This window comes from Schistocerca americana, chromosome X (assembly GCF_021461395.2).
Source record: "Schistocerca americana isolate TAMUIC-IGC-003095 chromosome X, iqSchAmer2.1, whole genome shotgun sequence".
Taxonomy (NCBI): domain Eukaryota; kingdom Metazoa; phylum Arthropoda; class Insecta; order Orthoptera; family Acrididae; genus Schistocerca; species Schistocerca americana.
Genome location: NC_060130.1, coordinates 620,959,263 through 620,979,383, shown reverse-complemented (window position 1 = coordinate 620,979,383; position 20,121 = coordinate 620,959,263). Strand labels below are relative to the sequence as shown.

The following is a 20,121-nucleotide window of genomic DNA, read 5'->3' as shown; positions in this document are numbered from 1 at the left end:
CAGAGTTTTTCAGAGAAAATTTACTGATAATGCTATAGTACAGGTGGAGTTTTCAGATTCCCAGCTATAGAATTCGAGAGTCACACAGTTAAAACTGGCCCCAGGGACAGGGTGTCATCTGAGATCATTCTGAACACCATTTTTTAAAATTTCTTTGAGTAGTTAAAGATCTCTAGGGATGAAGATGTGGAGCAAAAATGGTTAAAATTGAAAAGTATTGTCCAATACACCGTAGAATATACAGGATGAAGCAGCTAAACAGGCCACCCCAAATATAGCCAGAATGAAGAATATGTTGAAATGTGGTTTTCACCAAGCTATAGCAGACCACAAGGTGAATTTCCTGACATTGGCAAGTAATTTTTGTCACTTATAGTTGCTGAATTATGATACCAACTTTGTGTTTTTCCCCCCTAGTAGAACTATATGCTTTTTCTCTGGCATTTGAGAAAAGCCTCTTTGAGAACTTCAGTGACATAATATATATGACTTGATCAAATGGTGGTGAGATAACAGCACCTCAAACCATCATCCTGCCATAAGGAGAAGAGGTTCCACAGATGTATACCAAATGTAAGCAAACACATAACTCAGATGTTGTTTTCATGTTTACCAGTGTGCTTGAAGCCCATTAGTCTGTGTTCTGCTGTTGTGACAATCAGATAACTTGCTCGTAAAGCTATTGAGACATTCACGATGTTTACAACAGTTGAAAAAGCGAGTATCGTGTATGTCGATTGTTGCCAAACTATTAGAGCAGCAGTGCAGTTGTATGGTGAAGAGTACCCATATCATGCCGAACACTCATAATCTGTCTTTGGAAACATTGCTAAAAAAAGTTCTAGAACCTGGACGTGTTGGAAGTGTGAAGACTAAAATTCACGAAGGAATAAAAAGATTTCTACTGAAAGAAATGAAATTAATGTTTCAGCAGCAGTAACGCACAATGCAAAAGTTGCTAAGAGGCATCTCATAAGTACGAAAGGGCTCAATCAAATGAGTGTTCTGCAAACACTACATTCCTTTGCATTTCGTGCTGTTTAAGTTTCGCTGCATCTACAGCTTTATGGTAATGACTTCCAAGATTGTTTACAGTTCTCAGAATATTATCTACAAAAAGTGCAAAGTGAACCAGCTGTCCGCTATATATTGTTGAAAACCATACCTCAGTGTATGTATTCATTCTGGATATATTTGGGATGATCTGTCTTAGCTGGCTTGGCATGTATGTGCAGATCGAGGTTGTGAGGGAAGGGGAAAACCCAATGTTGTTTAATAGATGTCTTATAAATTTGCTGTGAAGCAAAAAGAGCTTTATCAAAGATTTAAGTGAAATCAAATCCTTGACCAGAAACAAAAGCTGTACAAAGCCAAAATGAGCATAAAGGGCGCAATGCGAGGAATGTATTACCTTTTTGCTTTTGTATTGGAATCTTTGGCTGAAGTTTGTGTAATGATATTTCTGATGTTTTCCCAGCACGAGTGGCTGGTATTCTCAAAGTTTGCATGCCATTGCTAGTGATGTACTGGAGTAAAGTCAGTGGCCAGAGATTCTGTGTAATTGTTGCACTGTCTTAGGGCCTTTCTGTGGTCATTACTGCTGTGGACCTGTACTTGTTACCTGCAATGATCTTTTGCTGCAGCATGGGAATCCAGGGATTGGTTACCTAAACGCTCTTTCCCTTCTTGTTAAAGCTGTTGTCATGCTGGTAAATTTCTATGGGGCCACATAATAACATTCGCCCACACGGAGATTCTCCTGTAGAGGAGAGCTACCACACCCATTTTTTCATGGAAGCTATGGAAATATGCAAGTTCATGGAAGCTATGGACATATGCAAGTTAGCAGTGGTTATAATAAGAAACAATTAACCCTCAATGCAAAGAGATCCTGGAATTCCGTACTGCAACAAAGGATGGTTGCAGATAACAAGAGGAGTACCACAGCGGTAATGACCAGGAAAGGCTGTCAGACATGGGCTTGACTCCACGCTGCCACTGGCAATGGAGGCTGAACCTTTGACAATGTCGGTGACTTGTGATGGTGAAACATCAGAAAACAGTTAAACAAACATCGACAGAAGATCATGAGACAAAAGCCAACAGGCAGTTGCTGAGAGCAGCCTAGTGGAGAATTATGGAAGATGTTTTATGCTTGTGTATAATGACATTTATGGAGAACAAAAATTTGCTGTATAAAAATCAACACAGATTTCATAAACAGAGATCTTGTGAAAATCAATTTGCCTTGTTTGCCTATGTGATCAAGAGGCCCAGAGACATTACTGTCCAGGTCAATGCCACATACCTCGACTGATGGAAAGCATTTGATATAGTTCTACACTGTTGTTTAGTGAAAAAAATATAATTGCCAGATTTCTGACTGAATTAAGATCATCCTAACAGACAGATATCGACACCTCGTTCTTGACAGGGTGAAAGACTAGATGTACCAGTAATTTCAGGATTATCTCAAGGGAATGTTACAGGGCCATTACTTTTTACAGATGATGTCACAAGTTTCACGAGGCTGTTCATATACAATGCTGTTGCTTATAGGAAGGTCAGAACACCTGAATACTAGCGAAATGCGAGAAGACGTGAGAGGATCAATGACTAGTGCAGGAGCCAGTAGTCGAACCTCGAAATAAGTAAATGTGATGTATTGCACATAAATGGCTGGCAAAACCCATTTCTGTTTGATTATACTATTGGCAAAAGATCGCTGAAAACAGTAATAAGCATAAAACACCTTAGAGTAATTGTGCAGCATGACCTGAAGTATAAACGGCACATATAATTAGTTGTAGCAAAAGCAGATGCTAGGGTACAGTTCACTGGAAATGTAATTCATCCACAAAATATGTGGCTTTGTAAAGCAGTTGTTCAACTGATTCATAAGTAATACTGATCACAGAACCTTACCATGTAAGATTAATACAGGAACTATAGAAGATCGAAAGATCAACGCCATCACAGGTTTCATTGGTAAGTGCAAAAGTATTATGGAGATACATCAGTAACAGAGGTGTTTTGCATCACAGTGAAGTTTACTGTCAGTATTCCAAGAGGGTAGAGTCTGGTAACATATCAGTTCCTCCCACATACTACAAGCAAAGGGACTAAAACGAAAAAAATTTGTGAGTTGAGTTCACACGGAGGCTTACTGACAGTTGTTGTTCACGTGCACCTCTCACAAAGGCAATTAGAAAGGAGGAAAACAGTGACAGTATGAGAAGTACCCCTGCCACACACTGTTTGGTGACTTCCTGAGTATATGTGTACATGTAGATTGAGAGTGGAGACTGGGGAATTGGTCCACCTCTACCTATCCACTTATCAGGGCAATTTCCATTGAAGTGTGCACTGAAATATATAGGATCAACTTTGTGCATGAAGTACATCTCTCGATGGGCTAGTAATGGTAGAATTTTATCCGTAAGTATTGGTCACTATTTAGGATACCCTGTGTAGCAATGTCTTGCTTGTTTACTTCTCTTGATGTTAACTGTATGTAGGCAGCTGCAATGTATCTATTGTTTAATATACAATCTCATTTTCTTGTTCTAAAATGTTGTAAATATTATAGTTTACTTTTTACCGGAGACATTATTATTATTATTACACTGGATCAAGAGTTTCTCTAAACTCTAACATGATTTGAAGTGCTTTAGCATAGCTCTTTGAATAGTGTGTTCTTTTGTGGCTAGCTGTCTGTGATGAGAAAAATCTGCATCAATTTTTTGGGGTTCTGTCCAAGTTGACTTCGGTTTTTCAGACTTCTCACAGAATTTCAGCGGCACTCCCTAATTCAGATAACAAGATCAACTACTTGGTGTGGACTACCAGGAAGCAAAATCTATCCACTCATGAAACTGTGAGTGATGTCTGCCATTACAACTCATAGGAGTCCATCCTTGCGAAATGTCATAGTGTCTGACAAAAAAGCCTCTCGTAGTGAAGTTGCCATTGTGATAACTATGGTACAAAGTGTACCAGGGTTGTGATATACTCTTGCGACAGAAGTGAAGAAAAACTATTGTCTATAACCTCATGCATAATGCAAGGCAAAGAATCGTATTACTACCCCTGTACTGTGTTCAGCATTGTACAATTAACCAGGGTGTATACCACCTTGTAGATCCAGGAAATACCTGGAAATTTTTTCATCCATGAGAAAACCGAGAAAAACCAGGGAATTTTTTAGACTTCTGGGAATTTTTCATTGTTTTAGTTTTCAGTTAAATTTTTGTAATTTTGACTGGTAAGAACTGTTACTCTAACAAAGGATATTACTCTATCTGCTACTGCAGAATAAATACTTCAACAATAAAACATAAACAAGAGAAAAAAAGGAACGAACTTGAATTGTAAAGGAAATGCGCCATATACAACGACGACACACAGTGCTCATGCAAGCGTCTGCCAACAGCAAAATGTGTCAAAGGCTTTAGGGAAGACTATGCAATGCTTCATAACAACAAATTGCCTCCGATGAGTGTGAAGTCACAACTGTTTACATTAGATTCGTGTTAGCAGTTATGAACGGGCTCATGCGCATGCACAGTTGAATCATGTTTGAGTAGTAGATTCTCCCACTTCTGGCTACAGGAATGTGGCTGTTGGCTATGCAATCAGTCGCAGAAAGCAGCTAGATGCTACCGGAAAAAGGGGACGCCAAATTCATATTCTTGAGGAAAAAAACTTGTTTCACTAAGTGCCTAGCATCCAGCGCACGTTGATCTATCGATGATTCATATGATTTTGAAACGCATCCATGTTGGTTTTTTAAAATTTTTGAACACATTTTAAGTTGATTTCTGAATGAATCGTAAGTTTATTTTTGATTGCGTGTATAGTGTACATGATGTCTCTGTCAGGAGAATCCTCGTTGCACCTAGAAATAAACTTTCCCCAGACAAAAGGGAATGGGGCTATACAAGCTGAGCAAAGTAAAGCCGAACGGATGAATGCCAATCGCTGTCTGATTATGTGGTTGATTGGGTTTGCGAATAATCAGAGTTGTTATAATTACTAGCGAAATCAATATATTCAGACTACCAGAATGGAAATAAACGACTAACAGGAATAACAGGTGAGAAAGATTACGTATTATCTTCTTGGGGTATCCAAGAAAATGAATTTTTGATAGAAAATTTTTGACCAGGTCGCTACACTAGTACGGACCACTTGTACAGTCCCTGGCTAGCAGCCGCTTAAGTTCTATTATGGAAGTAACGCAGAAAATGTGTTGTACAACTATGTAACAACGCCTAACTGGAGAATAATTGTGGGATAACTAAACCGCTGATTCTGGAAGGGTTAGTGAAGTTATTTGGCTAACAAATTTTGACAATGGCAGGAATAGCTACAGAGTCAAATGTTCAAGTGCACATGGTATTCACAAGCAGTAAACTTTGCATATTTCATTAAAGAAAATGTTTCCTCATGAACAACTGACAGCCTGCAACCTACACACAGTTTTGAAAAATATGGCTCAGATAAGAATTTGGATATTTGATATGTAATTCTATTGTATGTATATGTATTTGATATGTATATAATATGGATTAAGTATGGAAAAGAGAGCAGAAAAAAAGTATTTAAATTATGAGTAGCATTATAGCAAGGAAAGCAATTCCACCTTGCTAAGTTTCATTACCTATCAGTAAGTTTAGTTTATTCTCCTCCATTGTGTCTGACAGGTTTCACATTGACTTTGTACAGTGGCATTGCACTACAGACAGTTTATCTTGACACCCCTGGTATGTTTTAGACTGTTATCACAAATATGGGCACCTGTAAAATTAACTCCTAAATCACAGTGTATCATCAAAATACCAAAATAATTGCAGTTCTGCTGGCAGCACAAAATGTGTTAATGATTAATTATTACAGATAGTCTCACCTATGCACGTTTATCACATGAGCTTTAAATTTATGTAAGTTAGTACAAAGAAATTGTACAGTGATTTTAATTCCACAGGCCAGGCAGAAGCTACCATAACAAGTGAGCCAAATGTAGCTGGTGCATCTATTTCAAGCAAGATCCCCCTCATAGATATTGCTGATGATGATGATGATGATGATGAACCAGCAACGGATCCTGAAAATGAACCAACAACGGATCCTGAAAATGAACCAACAATGGGTCCTGGATATGGACCAGCAACGGATCTTAGATATGGACCAGCAGTGAATCCTGGATATGGACCAGCAGTGAATCCTGGATATGGACCAGCAGTGGATCGTAGATATGGACCAGCAGTGGATCGTAGATATGGACCAGCAGTGGATCCTAGATATGGACTAGCACTGGATCCTAGATATGGACCGGCAGTGGATTCTAGATATGGACCGGCAGTGGATCCTAGATATGGACCGGCAGTGGATCCTAGATATGGACCGGCAGTGGGTCCTAGATATGGACCGGCAGTGGATCCTAGATGTGAACCGACAGTGGATCCTAGATGTGAACTGACAGTGGATACCGGATATGGACTCGAAGTGGATCCTAGATATGGACTCGAAGTGGATCCTAGATATGGACTAGCAGTGGATCCTAGATATGGACTAGCAGTGGATCCTAGATATGGACTAGCAGTGGATCCTAGATATGGATCAGCAGTGGATCGTAGATATGGACCAGCAGTGGATCGTAGATATGGACCAGCAGTGGATCGTAGATATGGACCAGCAACAGATCGTAGATGTGTACCAGCAACGCATCCTGGATGTGTACCAGCATCGCATCCAGGATGTGTACCAGCATCGCATCCAGGATGTGTACCAGCATCGCATCCTGCATGTGTACCAGCATCGCATCCTGCATGTGTACCAGCAACGCATCCTGCATGTGTACCAGCAACGGATCCTGGATGTGTACCAGCAACGGATCCTGGATGTGTACCAGCAATGGATCCAGGATATGTGGATGATGATGATGATGTAATTGAATTAAGTGATGACTCATGTGAGGTAAGTTTTTCCCCTGCAAGATAATTCATTCATTTCACAGATTTATTTGAAATGTTTATAATAATACAGGGTGTTTCAAAACTTCAGAGTCAACATTATATAGCATTCTAAACTGAGTACTTCCAGGTAAATAGTGAGTAGCTGGAAATTCACATAAGTAACTTACACCTTATGGCAACAGCTTCATTGCAACTGTTCGTTGTATTACAATGGCATGCAAAATTTTGCCGCACAATATCAGATGTCTGTGTTCTGTGTAGTACAACTGGGCAGGCAGCCAGCCAGGACCCTGCTAGCGAGTTTCATACATTGACAACTTTATGCAAACCTAAAGGAAAAATTCTGCTTCTGAAACAATGTGGATGATTGTATATCATGTTTCAAATAGTGCCACCAATGTTGATGCAAGAACATATGCGGTGTGTACTTCACATGCCTTGCTCATCCAGAGACCTTGTACCCCTTAAATATTCATTTTCAGCCATGGCTTCCTTATCTCATTTTGTTATCCTCTACCATTTGTATAATATTCACCCTAAATCTTTGGGGCACTTTATAGTTGTGAGGAATATTTTCAAATAATTTTAAATAATTAAAAGAAATTGTTCATTGAGATGACAAAAGTCATGGGATAGCTCCTAATATTGTGTTAGACCTCATTTTGTCCAGCATAGGGCAGCATCTCAACTTGACATGGACCCAACAAGTTGTTGGAAGTCTCCTGCAGAAATATTGGTCCATGCTCCCTATGTAACTATCCATAATTGTGAGAATGTTCCCAGTTCAGGCGTTTGTACTTGAATTGACCTCTCAGTTATATCCCATAAATGTTCAATGTGATTCACGTCAGGTGATCTAGGTGTCCAAATCATTTGCTCAAATTGTCCAGAATGTTCTTCAAACCAGTCGTTAAGAATAGAGGCCTGGTGACATGGTGCATTGTTGCTTGGAAATGTGAATTCCATGAATGGCTGCAAATGGTCTCCAAGTAGCTGAACATAACCATTTCCGGTCAAAGATTGGTTCAGTCGTACCAGAGGGCCCAGTCTGTTCCGTGTAAACACAGCCCACATCATTATGGACCCACCAGCATCTTTCACAGTGCCTTGTTGACAATTTGAATCCATGGCTTTGTGGGGTCTGCACCACTCGAACCCTGCCAGCAGCTGTTACCAACCTAAATCAGAACTCATTTGACCAGGCCACAGTTTTCCAGTCATCTAGGGCCCAACAGATACAGCCACGAGCCCAGGAGAGGCACCGCAGGTGGTGCCGTGCTGTTAGCAAAGGCACTAGCATTGGTCATCTGCTGCCATAGTCCATTAACACCAAATTTTGCCACACTGTCCTAACGGATACGGTTTTCGTATGTCCCGCATTGATTTCTGTGGCTATTTCACACAGTGTTGTTTGTCTGTTAGCACTGACACTCTACACAAACACTGCTGCTCTAGGTCATTAAGTGAAGGCTGTTGGCAACTGCATTGTCCATGGTGAGAGGTAATGTCTGAAATTTGGTATGCTTGACACTGTGGATATCAGAAAATTGAATTCCATAACAGTATCTTAAATGGAATATCCCATGCGTATAGCTCCAAATACCATTCTGCGTTCAGTCTGTTAGCTCCCATCATGCAGACATAATCAAGCCGGAAACCTTTTCACATGAATCAACTGAGTACAAATGACAGCTCTGCCAATGCACTGCCCTTTTGTACCGTGTGTATGCAATACTACTGCCATCTGTATATGTGCACATTGCTATTCGTGACTTTTGTAACCTCAGTGTATATCTATGTGTTTGTTTTTATAGATATTTTCATTTAATTGCAAAATAAGACAAAAATGTATCCGTATGTGTTTCTTTAAAACTCTTTTGTCCAATTTTCAAGATACTTTGGTTTTTAGATTTAATACAGTACGTGATCAAAAGTATCCAGACACCTGGCTGAAGATGACTTACAAGTTCGTGGCACCCTACATCAGCAATGCTGGAATTCAGTATGGTGTTGACCCACCCTTAGCCTTGATGACAGCTTTCACTCCCGCACGCTTATGTTCAGACAGGTACTGGAAGGTTTCTTGGGGAATAGGAGCCCATTCTTAATATAATGCTGCACTGAGGATAGGTATCGATGTTGGTCGGTGAGGCCTGGCATGAAGTCGGCGTTCCAAAACATCCCAAAGGTGTTTTATAAGATTCAGGTCAGGAATGTGTGCAGGTCAGTTCATTACAGGGATGTTATTGTCATGTAACCACTCCGCCACAGGTGTTCGATCATGTTGAAAGATGCAATCACCGTCCTCAAATTGCTCTTCAACGTGGGAAGCAAGAAGGTACTCAAAACAACATTGTAAGCCTGTGCTGTGATAGTGCCACACAAAACAAAGTGTGCAAGCCCCCTCCATGAAAAACATGACCACACCATAACACCACCGCCTCCGAATTTTAGTTGGCACTACACACGCTGGCAGATGACGTTCACCAGGCATTCGCCATACCCACGTCCTGCCATCAGATCGCCGGATTGTGTACCGTGATTCATCATTCCACACATCGTTTTTCCACTGTTCAATCATCCAATGTTTATGCTCCTTACACCAAGGGAGGCATTGTTTGGCACTTACCTTCATGATGTGTGGCTTAGGAGCAGTTGCTCAACCATGAAATCCAAGTTTTCTCACCTCTCACCTAACTGTCATAGTACTTGCAGTGGATCCTGATGCTGTCTGGAATTCATGTGTGATGGTCTGGATAGATGTCTGCCTATTACAAATTACGACCCTCTTCAACTGTAGGCAGTCTATTGTCAGTCAACAGACGTTGTCGGCCTGTACACTTTTGTGCTGTATGTGGTCCTACACATGTCGACTTCACTGTCACATCGGAAGCAGTGGACCTAAGGATGTTCAGGAGTGTGGAAATCTTGCTTACAGATATATGACACAAGTGACACCCAATCACCTGACCACATTCGAAGTCCACGAATTTCGTGGAGTGCCCCATTCTGCTCTCTCATGATGTCTAATGACTACTGAGGTCACTGATATGGAGCACCTGTCAGTAGGTGGCAGCACAATGCACCTAATATGAAAAACATATGTTTTTGGGGTATGTGGAAACTTTTGATCACATAGTATATGTGGGAGGAAGATTGGGGTTTAAGCTTCCAATGAAGAGGTGGTCACTGGAGACAGAGCACGAACTTAGGCAGGGCGAGGATGGTAAAGAGAATTGACCATTCCTTTTTTATGAGCAAATGATCCCTGTATTCCTTAGAGTGACTTAGGGAATACACTGAAAATCTAAATCTGGTTGGCCAAACAAAGAGTTAAACCCCACTATTCTCGAATGCAAGTGCAGTGACTTAACCACCTCATCCTCTATAGTCCTCTTTCCTTAGCATAATCTCTCATTATGGTGTGCTGTAGTCTGCTGGTTCCTTACCACTAACAAACAAAACATACAGCCAATGGATCACCAATTTTGCTCATCTGTCACACAGTTGTAGTGTGTACTTGGATGCAACAAATGCTGCTGCAGCATTTCCCCTTTACTCTTCTACCAATCACTTGTACAACTGCAGTGAATCATGTTCCTTTGGAAAGGAATGATAATTATTGAAGTACATTTGTGGCAAGTTATAATTGAGATACCATACAGAATCATGATGAAGTGATCATTTCTTTAATTGATACATTCATTTGCATATTGCAGTGAAGTCAAACTTTGCTATATCTGCTTTCAATAACATACGTCACATATTCAATGCATATATACAAATGTATAGATAAATAAATGTTCAGTTCTTCACAATTCCTTATTGTATCTCGATTATACCTCACCACAAATGTATTACAATTATTATTATTATTATTATTATTATTATTATTATTCTAACCAAAGAAACGGATACGAACAAAAAGTTTTGTGGGAGATTGGAGGGGAAGAAATTGATGTACCTCGGAATGCGGTACAGGCAGATTTTTACTCTGCCACCCTAACCAATTTTGATAGCGCCGCTGCTCGACAGCTGCCATTCTTGTATGATAATTCCACAGGTTCATAAAACTTTTAACCCCAAAGTTTTAAAACTGCTCAAAAAGTGTGTTGTACTAGAGTAGCATTTGTTACATCTAACTATGTACTTTAATTGTGCAGAAGATGAGCAAAATCTGTTATCCCTGGGGTGTATACTACCCTCATTAACTTAGTGTGTGCACTGTCGTCAGCTCTGGCTTAGACTGCACTGAAATAGTGTCTTAACAAATGTTGACCTAAATTATTATTGTTACATTATGGGCGAATGAGTTTTGTTACTGCGTAGGGCAGCATTCTCAGCTACTCTAAAATTATTATTATTATCTGCAAGTGTGATTATGTGTTTCCTGCAGTCTTATAATCTATTTCATAGTTATTTAATCAGTTGGAAGCAGTCTGATGTATGCATTTAAGATACTAAAAAGTAGCATATATGCTTTCCTTCTGATGGTACAGGTGTTAAGAACTCCCATGCTGAGGTGACAGTGACAGACAGATGTGTAGGTCCACCGCTGTTTTTTTGGTAAATATGAAAGATATCTCATTAGGATTCCCATCTTCTCCTGATTGTATCCGTTGGTCCATCCAGGTCTTAAGATTAATTACAAAAGAATGAGGGATTATGCCAATATAGTTGCAAAATGTGAGAAACAGTTAAGTTGCATTTCACAAATTGCTATGAGAACATTAATTTTTTCAGCTGTTCTTACATATTATTAATACTTTTGTTTTATACATCATTATTAATAATATATAAAATGAAAGTCGATTTACTGAGCAAATTTTCCAATTGTACTTGCAGATGTTGGTAATCAATTAATAAAGAAAATTTCATAAATAATGGAGATGGTCTTGTGCACAGATAGTTCATACATACGCCCTTAATGTTATGGTAGCAAAGAAACTGCTGCTTCACCTATTGACTTCGGAAAAAATGAGAAACATGTTCCAACTCTAGTGGCAGCTGCTGCAAGGCAGGTTTATTCGTAAAATTCCGAGAATACATATTCTGAGAAGAACCGAGTTATATATTATTCCCTCTAGCGTACCTCAGATGAAACAACCACAGTGATAAAATCAGAGCAATTTTAGATTATATGGAGCTTGCCAACTGTCTTTCTTCCCTTAAGTCATTATTGAAGAATACAGAAAAGATGGGAAATAATTCTACCATTCACCACACAACATGAGGTAGCTTGTAGATTACATATAATCATCTTAGAATGAAAACCTTGTATCTTAAAAAAATCAAAATTATATTTATTGCCTTATTAGGTGAAAAAAAAAAAAAACTCGTATCTCAACTGTTAGTAAGGCAATGAGAAATAATAACTTATGTGCTGCACTCTAGTGAGGGGGAAAAAAAGAAACAACATACACTACTGGCCATTAAAATTGCTATACCAAGAAGAAATGCAGATGATAAACAGGTATTCATTGGACAAATATATTACACTAGACCTGACAAGTGATTACATTTTCACGCAATTTGGGTGCATAGATCCTGAGAAATCAGTACCCAGAACAATCACCTCTGGCCGTAATAACGGCCTTGATACGCCTGGGCATTGAGTCAAACAGAGCTTGGATGGCGTGTACAGCTACAGCTGCCCATACAGCTTCAACACAATACCACAGTTCATCAAGAGTAGTGACTCGCGTATTGTGACGAGCCAGTTGCTCGGCCACCATTGACCAGACGTTTTCAATTGGTGAGAGAACTGGAGAATGTGCTGGCCAGGGCAGTAGTCGAACGTTTTCTGTATCCAGAAATGCCCATACAGGACCTGCAACGCGCGGTCGTGCATTATCCTGCTGAAATGTAGGGTTTCGCAGGGATCGAACGAATGGTAGAGCCACGGGTTGTAACACATCTGAAATGTAACATCCACTGTTCAAAGTGCCGTCAATACGAACTAGAGGTGACCAAGACGTGTAACCAATGGCACCCCATACCATCACGCAGGGTGATACGCCAGTATTGTGATGACGAATACACGCTTCCAACGTGCGTTCACCGCGATGTCGCGAAACACGGATGCGAACATCATGATGCTGTAAACAGAACCTGGATTCATCCGAAAAATGGCGTTTTGCCATTTGTGCACCCAGGTTTGTCATTGAGTACACTATCACAGACGCTCCTGTCTGTGATGCAGCGTCAAGGTTAATCGCAGCCATGGTCTCCGAGCTGATAGTCTATACTGCTGCAAACGTCGTCGAACTGTTCGTACAGATGGTTGTTGTCTTGCAAACGTCCCCATCTGTTGACTCAGGGATTGAGATGTGTCTGCACGATCCGTTACAGCCATGCGGATAAGATGCTTGTCATCTCGACTGCTAGTGATACGAGTCCATTGGGATCCAGCACGGCATTCCGTGTTACCCTCCTGAACCCACCAATTCCATATTGTGCTAACAGTCATTGGATCTCGACCAACGCGAGCAGCAATGTCGCGATACAATAAACTGCAATCGCGATAGGCTACAATCCGACCTTTATCAAAATCGGAAACGTGATGGTACGCATTTCTCCTCCTTACACGAGGCATCACAACAACGTTTCATGAGGCAGCACCAGTCAACTGCTGTTTGTGTATGAGAAATCGAAGCAATGGTATGAGAACAACGAGGAGAAGGTCCACAAGCTGAGAAATATTCCAAGCAGAACTGTGCAAGTATTTTAGCGACACACGATGACAGAAGTGCAAGGCTGAAGATAAATTAAAGTGCAGGGCAGAGCTTCCGGGAGAAACTACCGCATCCTACATTCAAGGCGTCTTGGAGCTGTGTAAAATAGTGGATCCTAGAATGAAGGAGGAAGATAAGGTTGCACATTTCATGAAGGGTGTTGCTGAGCACATGTATCAAGCCCTACTCTTGAAGGAGGTTTCAACAGCAGATGACTTTGTAAAATGGTGCCAGTGCATCGAGACGATGCATCAAAAAAGAATTACATGCAAGAAGTTTGAACGGCTTCCAAACGTAGTATCAATGTCTGTGATGGAGGAAGAAACTGATCTCACAAGTGTTCTTCGTCAGATAGTGAGAGAGGAAGTTCAGAAGGCACTTGGATTGCACGGCGAGCAAAAAGACCGGGACGCTTCAAGAGGCCATAAGGGAGGAAGTGGAACAGACATTGATCCCAATCTCTTGTCCTTCATTTCCCTTTAAAATGGTAAAAAAGTTGAGACCCAGACGAAGTTACATTCCTACAATGCCGCATGAGGAACCTGTTTGGGCACCAAGGAAGACTTACGTCTGGAGGACCCGGGATAACCAACCAGTATGTTTCCACTGTGGACGACTGGGACATGAGGTGCACTATTGTCGAGAAAGGCGGCGGATATTTGATGACGCCCGCACCAGAAGACAGCAGACCGATCTTAGCCGACGCCAACTCTGGGACGACGAAGATCAACGAGATGTGGGTGCAGGACGACGTAGGTCACCATCACCGCAAGCTAGCCATTGGAGAGGACACTCTCCAACATGCCAATCAAGGTCTCCATTGCTGTATAGAAGCTCCAGCCGATCACCTAGCTGCCATAACCTGGAAAACTAAAGGGTGCGACCTTCATTGGAAGTTAGGCCGCCGAAGAGAAAAATCCTCCGCCGTCAATCACTATAAAAATGATAGGAAACTATGTCCATATCCTCATGGATGGCTGACCGGCCCAAGCTCTTGTGGGCTCTGGAGCATCATATTCACTAATTTTGGAGAAGTACCGTTGCCAGTTGCAGAAAACTCGTAGCAAATACTGAGCCATTAATTGCCAAACAGCTGAGCGTCATAGAAACCTCCCATGCCGAGTCTGTGGGCGAAATTAGCACTACCACTACGAGACAAGATCTTCTAGCTCGACTATCACCGGATCTCACTAAGGAACAACAGAAAAAGCTTCTTGCCATTCTTCAAGAGTTCTCTGAATGCTTCAATCCACAGGTTAAGAGCAAATTAGACAAATCAACGGTGAAGCACTGGATTAGCACTGGAGACCATCAACCAATAAGTCAGAGAGCATACCGTGTGTCATCAACAGAACGTTGAATAATTCGCGATGAGGTAGAGAAAATGATGAAGAATGACATCATTCAGCCTTCCCAGAGCCCATGGTCATCACCAGTGGCTCTCGTCACCCTCTTCCATGAATTGATGATACACTAGATTGTCTGAAGGAGGCTAAGTTTTTGTCATCCATGGACATGTACTCGGGATACTGGCAAATCGAAGTAGATGAGGCTGATTGTGAGAAAACTGCATTCATCACCCCTGAGGGCCTGTATGAGTTTAAGGTAATGCTGTTTGGTTTGTGTAATTCACCAGCAACTTTTGAACGAATGATGGATGATCTTCTAAGTCACCTGAAGTGGACGATGTGTCCTTGTTATTTAGATGACATTACAGTGGTCTCAGAGACGTCGGATGAACAGATAAAAAGACTGAGGGCCGTTCTTAAGTGTCTCCAACAAGCCGGACTGAAACTTAATCCAAGAAAGTGTCTCTTTGGAGGGAAAAAAATCAAAATACTTGGACACCTTGTGTCAAACGAAGGTGTGCGGCCAGACCCAGAAGAGGTGAGAGCTATAACGGAATTTCCTATTCCTAAAATTATTAGAGATGTGAGAAGCTTCCTCGGATTGTGTTCTTGTTACCGTCGTTTTATCAAAGACTTTTGTATCAAAGCTAGGCCACTCCAAGAGTTGTTAAAAGCCCATGCTGAATTTATCTGTGGTGGTGCTCAACAAGATTCTTTCGATGTGCTGCGAAAAGCACTGACGACTAACCCTGTACTTGGTCTGTATGATGAGAGAGCACCTACAGAGCTACACACAGATACCAGTGGGTATGTGATCAGTGCTGTTCTGGTGCAGATTTCGGATGGAAGAGAGAAGGGTATAGCCTATGCTTCTAGGGCACTTACTAAAACCGAGAGGAACTACTCAACTACAGAAAGAGAATGTGTTGCTGTGATCTGGGGCCATGAGCAAATTTTGACAGTATCTCTATGGAAGGCCATTCACAGTTATTACAGACCATCATTCACTTTGTTGATTGACAGGTCTTGAGGATCCAACAGGACAACTCGCCAGGTGGGCACTATGTTTTCAAGAGTATGACATTACCATAGTGGTCAAAAGTGGAAGAAAACAACAAGATGCTGACTGTCTCTCAAGAAACCCTATGCAAGACCATCAAGACTTTGATGAAGATAGTCACTATCTCGCTGCACTCCAGGATCTATCTGCTGAATAGAAGGAGGACGCAAATATATCTCAGATTATACTTGCCTTAAATTGGTCAGAGGATGTGAGAGGACAATTTAAGGTAGTTAATGGATTACTTTGCAAGAAAAACTTTGATCGTTTGGAAAGAGGTGGCTGCCAGTGATTCCTAAACACATGTGCTTAGATGTTCTACAGAAATTCCATGATACACCTGAGGCCAGACATTTAGGATTTATTAAGATATACAATAGAATCCGCAAGAGATTTTTCTGGCCAGGTTTATTTAGGAGTGTCCGTCACTATGTGTCGCACTGTCGAGAGTGCCAGAGGAGAAAGGCAGTTCTTCAGAAACCACCTGGCTTACTCATACCAATTCCACCAGCCAATACGCCTTTCCAGCATGTTGGGATTCACCTCCTCGGACGATTTCCAATGCCAACTAGTGGAAATAGATGGATTATTGTTTGCACTGATTATCTGACGAGCTACGCCATTACAAAAGCTGCGAAAACAACCAAAACATTTGAGGTAGCCAAATTCATCATAGAAGACATTGTATTAAAACACTATGCCCCAAGGTCGCTAATTATGGATCGAGGGAAAGTTTTTCAATCGAATATTGTGACAAAGAAAACCATTGCTGCAACATTACTCATTACATGACAACTGCCTACCATCCGCAAACTAATGGGCTTACTGAACGCCTTAATAAGACCTTGGCCGACATGCTATCAATGTTCGCCAATTTTGAGCAGAGCAATTGGGATGAGGTGCTACCTTTAGTGATGTTTGCCTACAACACTGCCAAACCAGACACCACAGAATTTACACCATTGTTTCTGGTGCACGGGTGTTAGGCGATGACGACGATGGACACTGTGTTTCCGTTACAACCTGATCATGTGGACAATGACTACATCGGCAAGGTCTTAACCAGAGCTGAGGAAGCTGAGGAGTTAGATCATCTCCGCACACGGCAGGCTCTAGAAAACGATCGCCGAAGGTATGACGCGAGCCACCGCCCTGTTGTATACCAGCCTGGTGACCTCATCTGGATCTTCATCCTGTTCGGAAGGTTGGTCTCTCTGAAAAGACCCTCAGGTGCTACTTTGGACCTTATAAGGTTGTAAGACAGTTGTCTGACGTTACTTATGAAGTTGAATATTTCGACCCCAGTGCAAGACGATGAAAGATCAGAGATACGGTCCACGTCCTTCGAATGAAGCCCTTTAAGGATCCTGCAACCTAGGGTAAATTTGAAGCTCCAGTGACAGGCAACAAGCGGAAAGGTGATGAAGAACGTAGCAGCAAGGGAAGTTCTAAGGAGATCACCACCAGGGCGAACATCAGTCGTCAGGAGTAGGAGTATGCAGGACCGATGACTCGTTCCCGGACTAGGAGGACGTAACACTGAGACGCTGTTCTCTTAAGGAGGGAGCAATGTCTCACGGAGTAGCACAGTCGCCATAGTGTAGTGGTTGTAACACTAGACTGTTGCATGGAGAGTCGTGAGTTCCAAACTGACCTGAACTGCGAAATTTTAGTTTCTATATTCGGTTCGAGTACATTCTAGAAGTATTCAAAAATGGCAAGAATCATTGTACTGGAATGTTCTGTAACTGTATATATACCATATGTGTTCTGGTCAGAGGCAGTTTTCTCTGTGCTCTTGTATATGCAAGTGCTGAATAAATCTTCGTTAAGTGAAGTTAGTGTTCGTCATTCGTCTACATACACCTTCCTCTACGTGACAATATCTTTTATTTTGAAACTGTTTTGTCATCTCTCATACAGCTGAAACTTAACACCTTCTTGCATTTTCTAAACATCATATCATATCATATCTCCTAGCTCCCCTCTGAGGTCTCTGAGCTCTCATCTACTCATACCGAATAAGCCTTGTAAAGTGATATCCTGTGTATTTCCACAAGTAACCTCTTCAAGTTTGTAATCATGTTAGTACTTAGAAATTACAAAAAGATGTACCTAGTTTTTGGAGCTGTTAGTTCTTGTGTCAACGAGAAAGTTGAGACAGCACCAAAATGCAAAATTTAGGGTAAGAGTAAAGTGAGCATTACTCTTGACAACAGCAAGTACCATGAATGGGTGAGACATTTTCCAAAGAACACACAGCACGTACCATTCACATTTCTGTATTTTCAGTGCAATACACAGACAAATGGAGGTAAGAAATCAAACTAAACGCAGTTACTCTGTGTTAAGCCACTGGAGACCATACACCCCTTATTGATGTGCATACGACAGCATGTGTACATAATATGTTCCAAAACGCCGTGCACAAAAACTGAATTTTCCAGTGCTTTTACCTCAAGTTCTGTTGGTGATAAAAATGTAGGATTAGGTGTTTGGGATAGCCCTTTGGCAAGGGACCATTTGTATATCCAACGAAAGGATCATCTTGGTGTCAGTATCCTACAGTACAGGGTTAAAGTAAGAAAATTACACACTTCCTTCTGCTTAGGCAAGTGGTGCATATCAGTTGGTTCATTTTGCATTTGACATGGTCTACGGTGGGCTTCATAGGATTTATCGAGGCACCATTAGTTAATGGGCAGTTCCTGAGAAATGTTTTTGCCGTCACAAGCGGGCCAAAACCCAACCGAGAGTTCCAAAGATGGCTGTGTGCAGCAAATGGCTGAAATTTTTATAACATTCCTAAGACTCCAATCTCAAACTACCTTGAAAATTTTCTTGCTATCTTTGTGTGTTTCCAAGATACAGAGATTAAAAGCTACCCTACTTCTGCATGTAAAATCTGGTATGAGGCGAAATCTAAATAATAAATAACTTCAGCAAATTGCTCAAATTTTAACGGTATATTCTCTAGAAGAACCTTTTCATTTTCAAAAATCTTCGTCCATTATCGAGAAACACCAATAACACGTTTTCTGGGATCCAAAACCCAGCCGCAAATTCCGAGACAGCTACGTGCATGAGATGGCTGTAATTTTTATGATGCATTTGATGTATTCCTGCTTGTACACATAAAATATACACATAAAATCTGGTGTGACGTGATAATGTAGTTTATAAAGTAACGTAGCATGAAGACATATACTGTAAAGTGTTTCTGTTATTGTCTGGGAACCTCGTGTTGTAGTGTTGAAGCATATGTAAAACTTATTGGTGCATGAAATCTGGTCTGAGGTGTAAAATTAGTTTCACATTATTTCAGTTTCACATAAGTGGCATTTTAGTGGCCAATGCATTTCTTTTCTTATGCATTAGGTGTCCTGGTGCAGCAGAGAAAAGAAGGAACCAGTGTGGGAAAAAATGCAAACATGTTCATGTTTACATAAAAGACTCTGACTGAAAAGTGGGGTACCAGCTGCCTCATTCTACTGTCCTCAGCACCTTTAAAAATTCTCCCAAAAGTTTTGGTATGCAAACATATTTGCACTTTGTTATGGTGTGAGAGAGAAGAGGGCAGTGGCAGTGACAAAGAGATGGAAAAGTAATAAATACTGGAAGATAGTAGACAATGGTTGTGTTATAGAAAGAGTGAAGGAGACAATGGCAGTGTGAGAGAAAAAGATGGACACAGTAACAATGGAACATACTTGACAGGGACAGAACAGTGCTAGGAAAAGAGTGAAGGATACAGAGCTAGGGGTGAGGGGATAATGTTGAAGTAGGTGAGAGTCATTGATAATGAGAGACAGAGTGTATGAGAGACATCAGTAGTAGTAGAAAGTATGGAAGGAATGAGATATTAGCAGTAAGAGAGAGAAAGACCAAGACAGTGACAGAGATTGGAGACTGTATTAGTAGGACAGAATGAAGGGAATGTGACTGTGACACAGGAGACAATGACAGAGAGGGACAAAGAGAGAACGATGCTGAATGAGTGA

General features: G+C 41.1%; 1 protein-coding gene across 2 annotated transcripts in view; it reads left to right on the top strand.

Annotated features, from left to right (window-relative positions):
• Window positions 1–20,121, top strand: part of LOC124555731 — a 139,748-nt gene that overhangs the window by 73,507 nt on the left and 46,120 nt on the right. For both annotated transcript variants that reach the window (XM_047129752.1, XM_047129753.1), the window contains one exon: window positions 5,987–6,978. In XM_047129752.1, coding sequence (XP_046985708.1) covers window positions 5,987–6,978 — 992 coding nt within the window. The remainder of the gene's footprint in view (window positions 1–5,986; window positions 6,979–20,121) is intronic.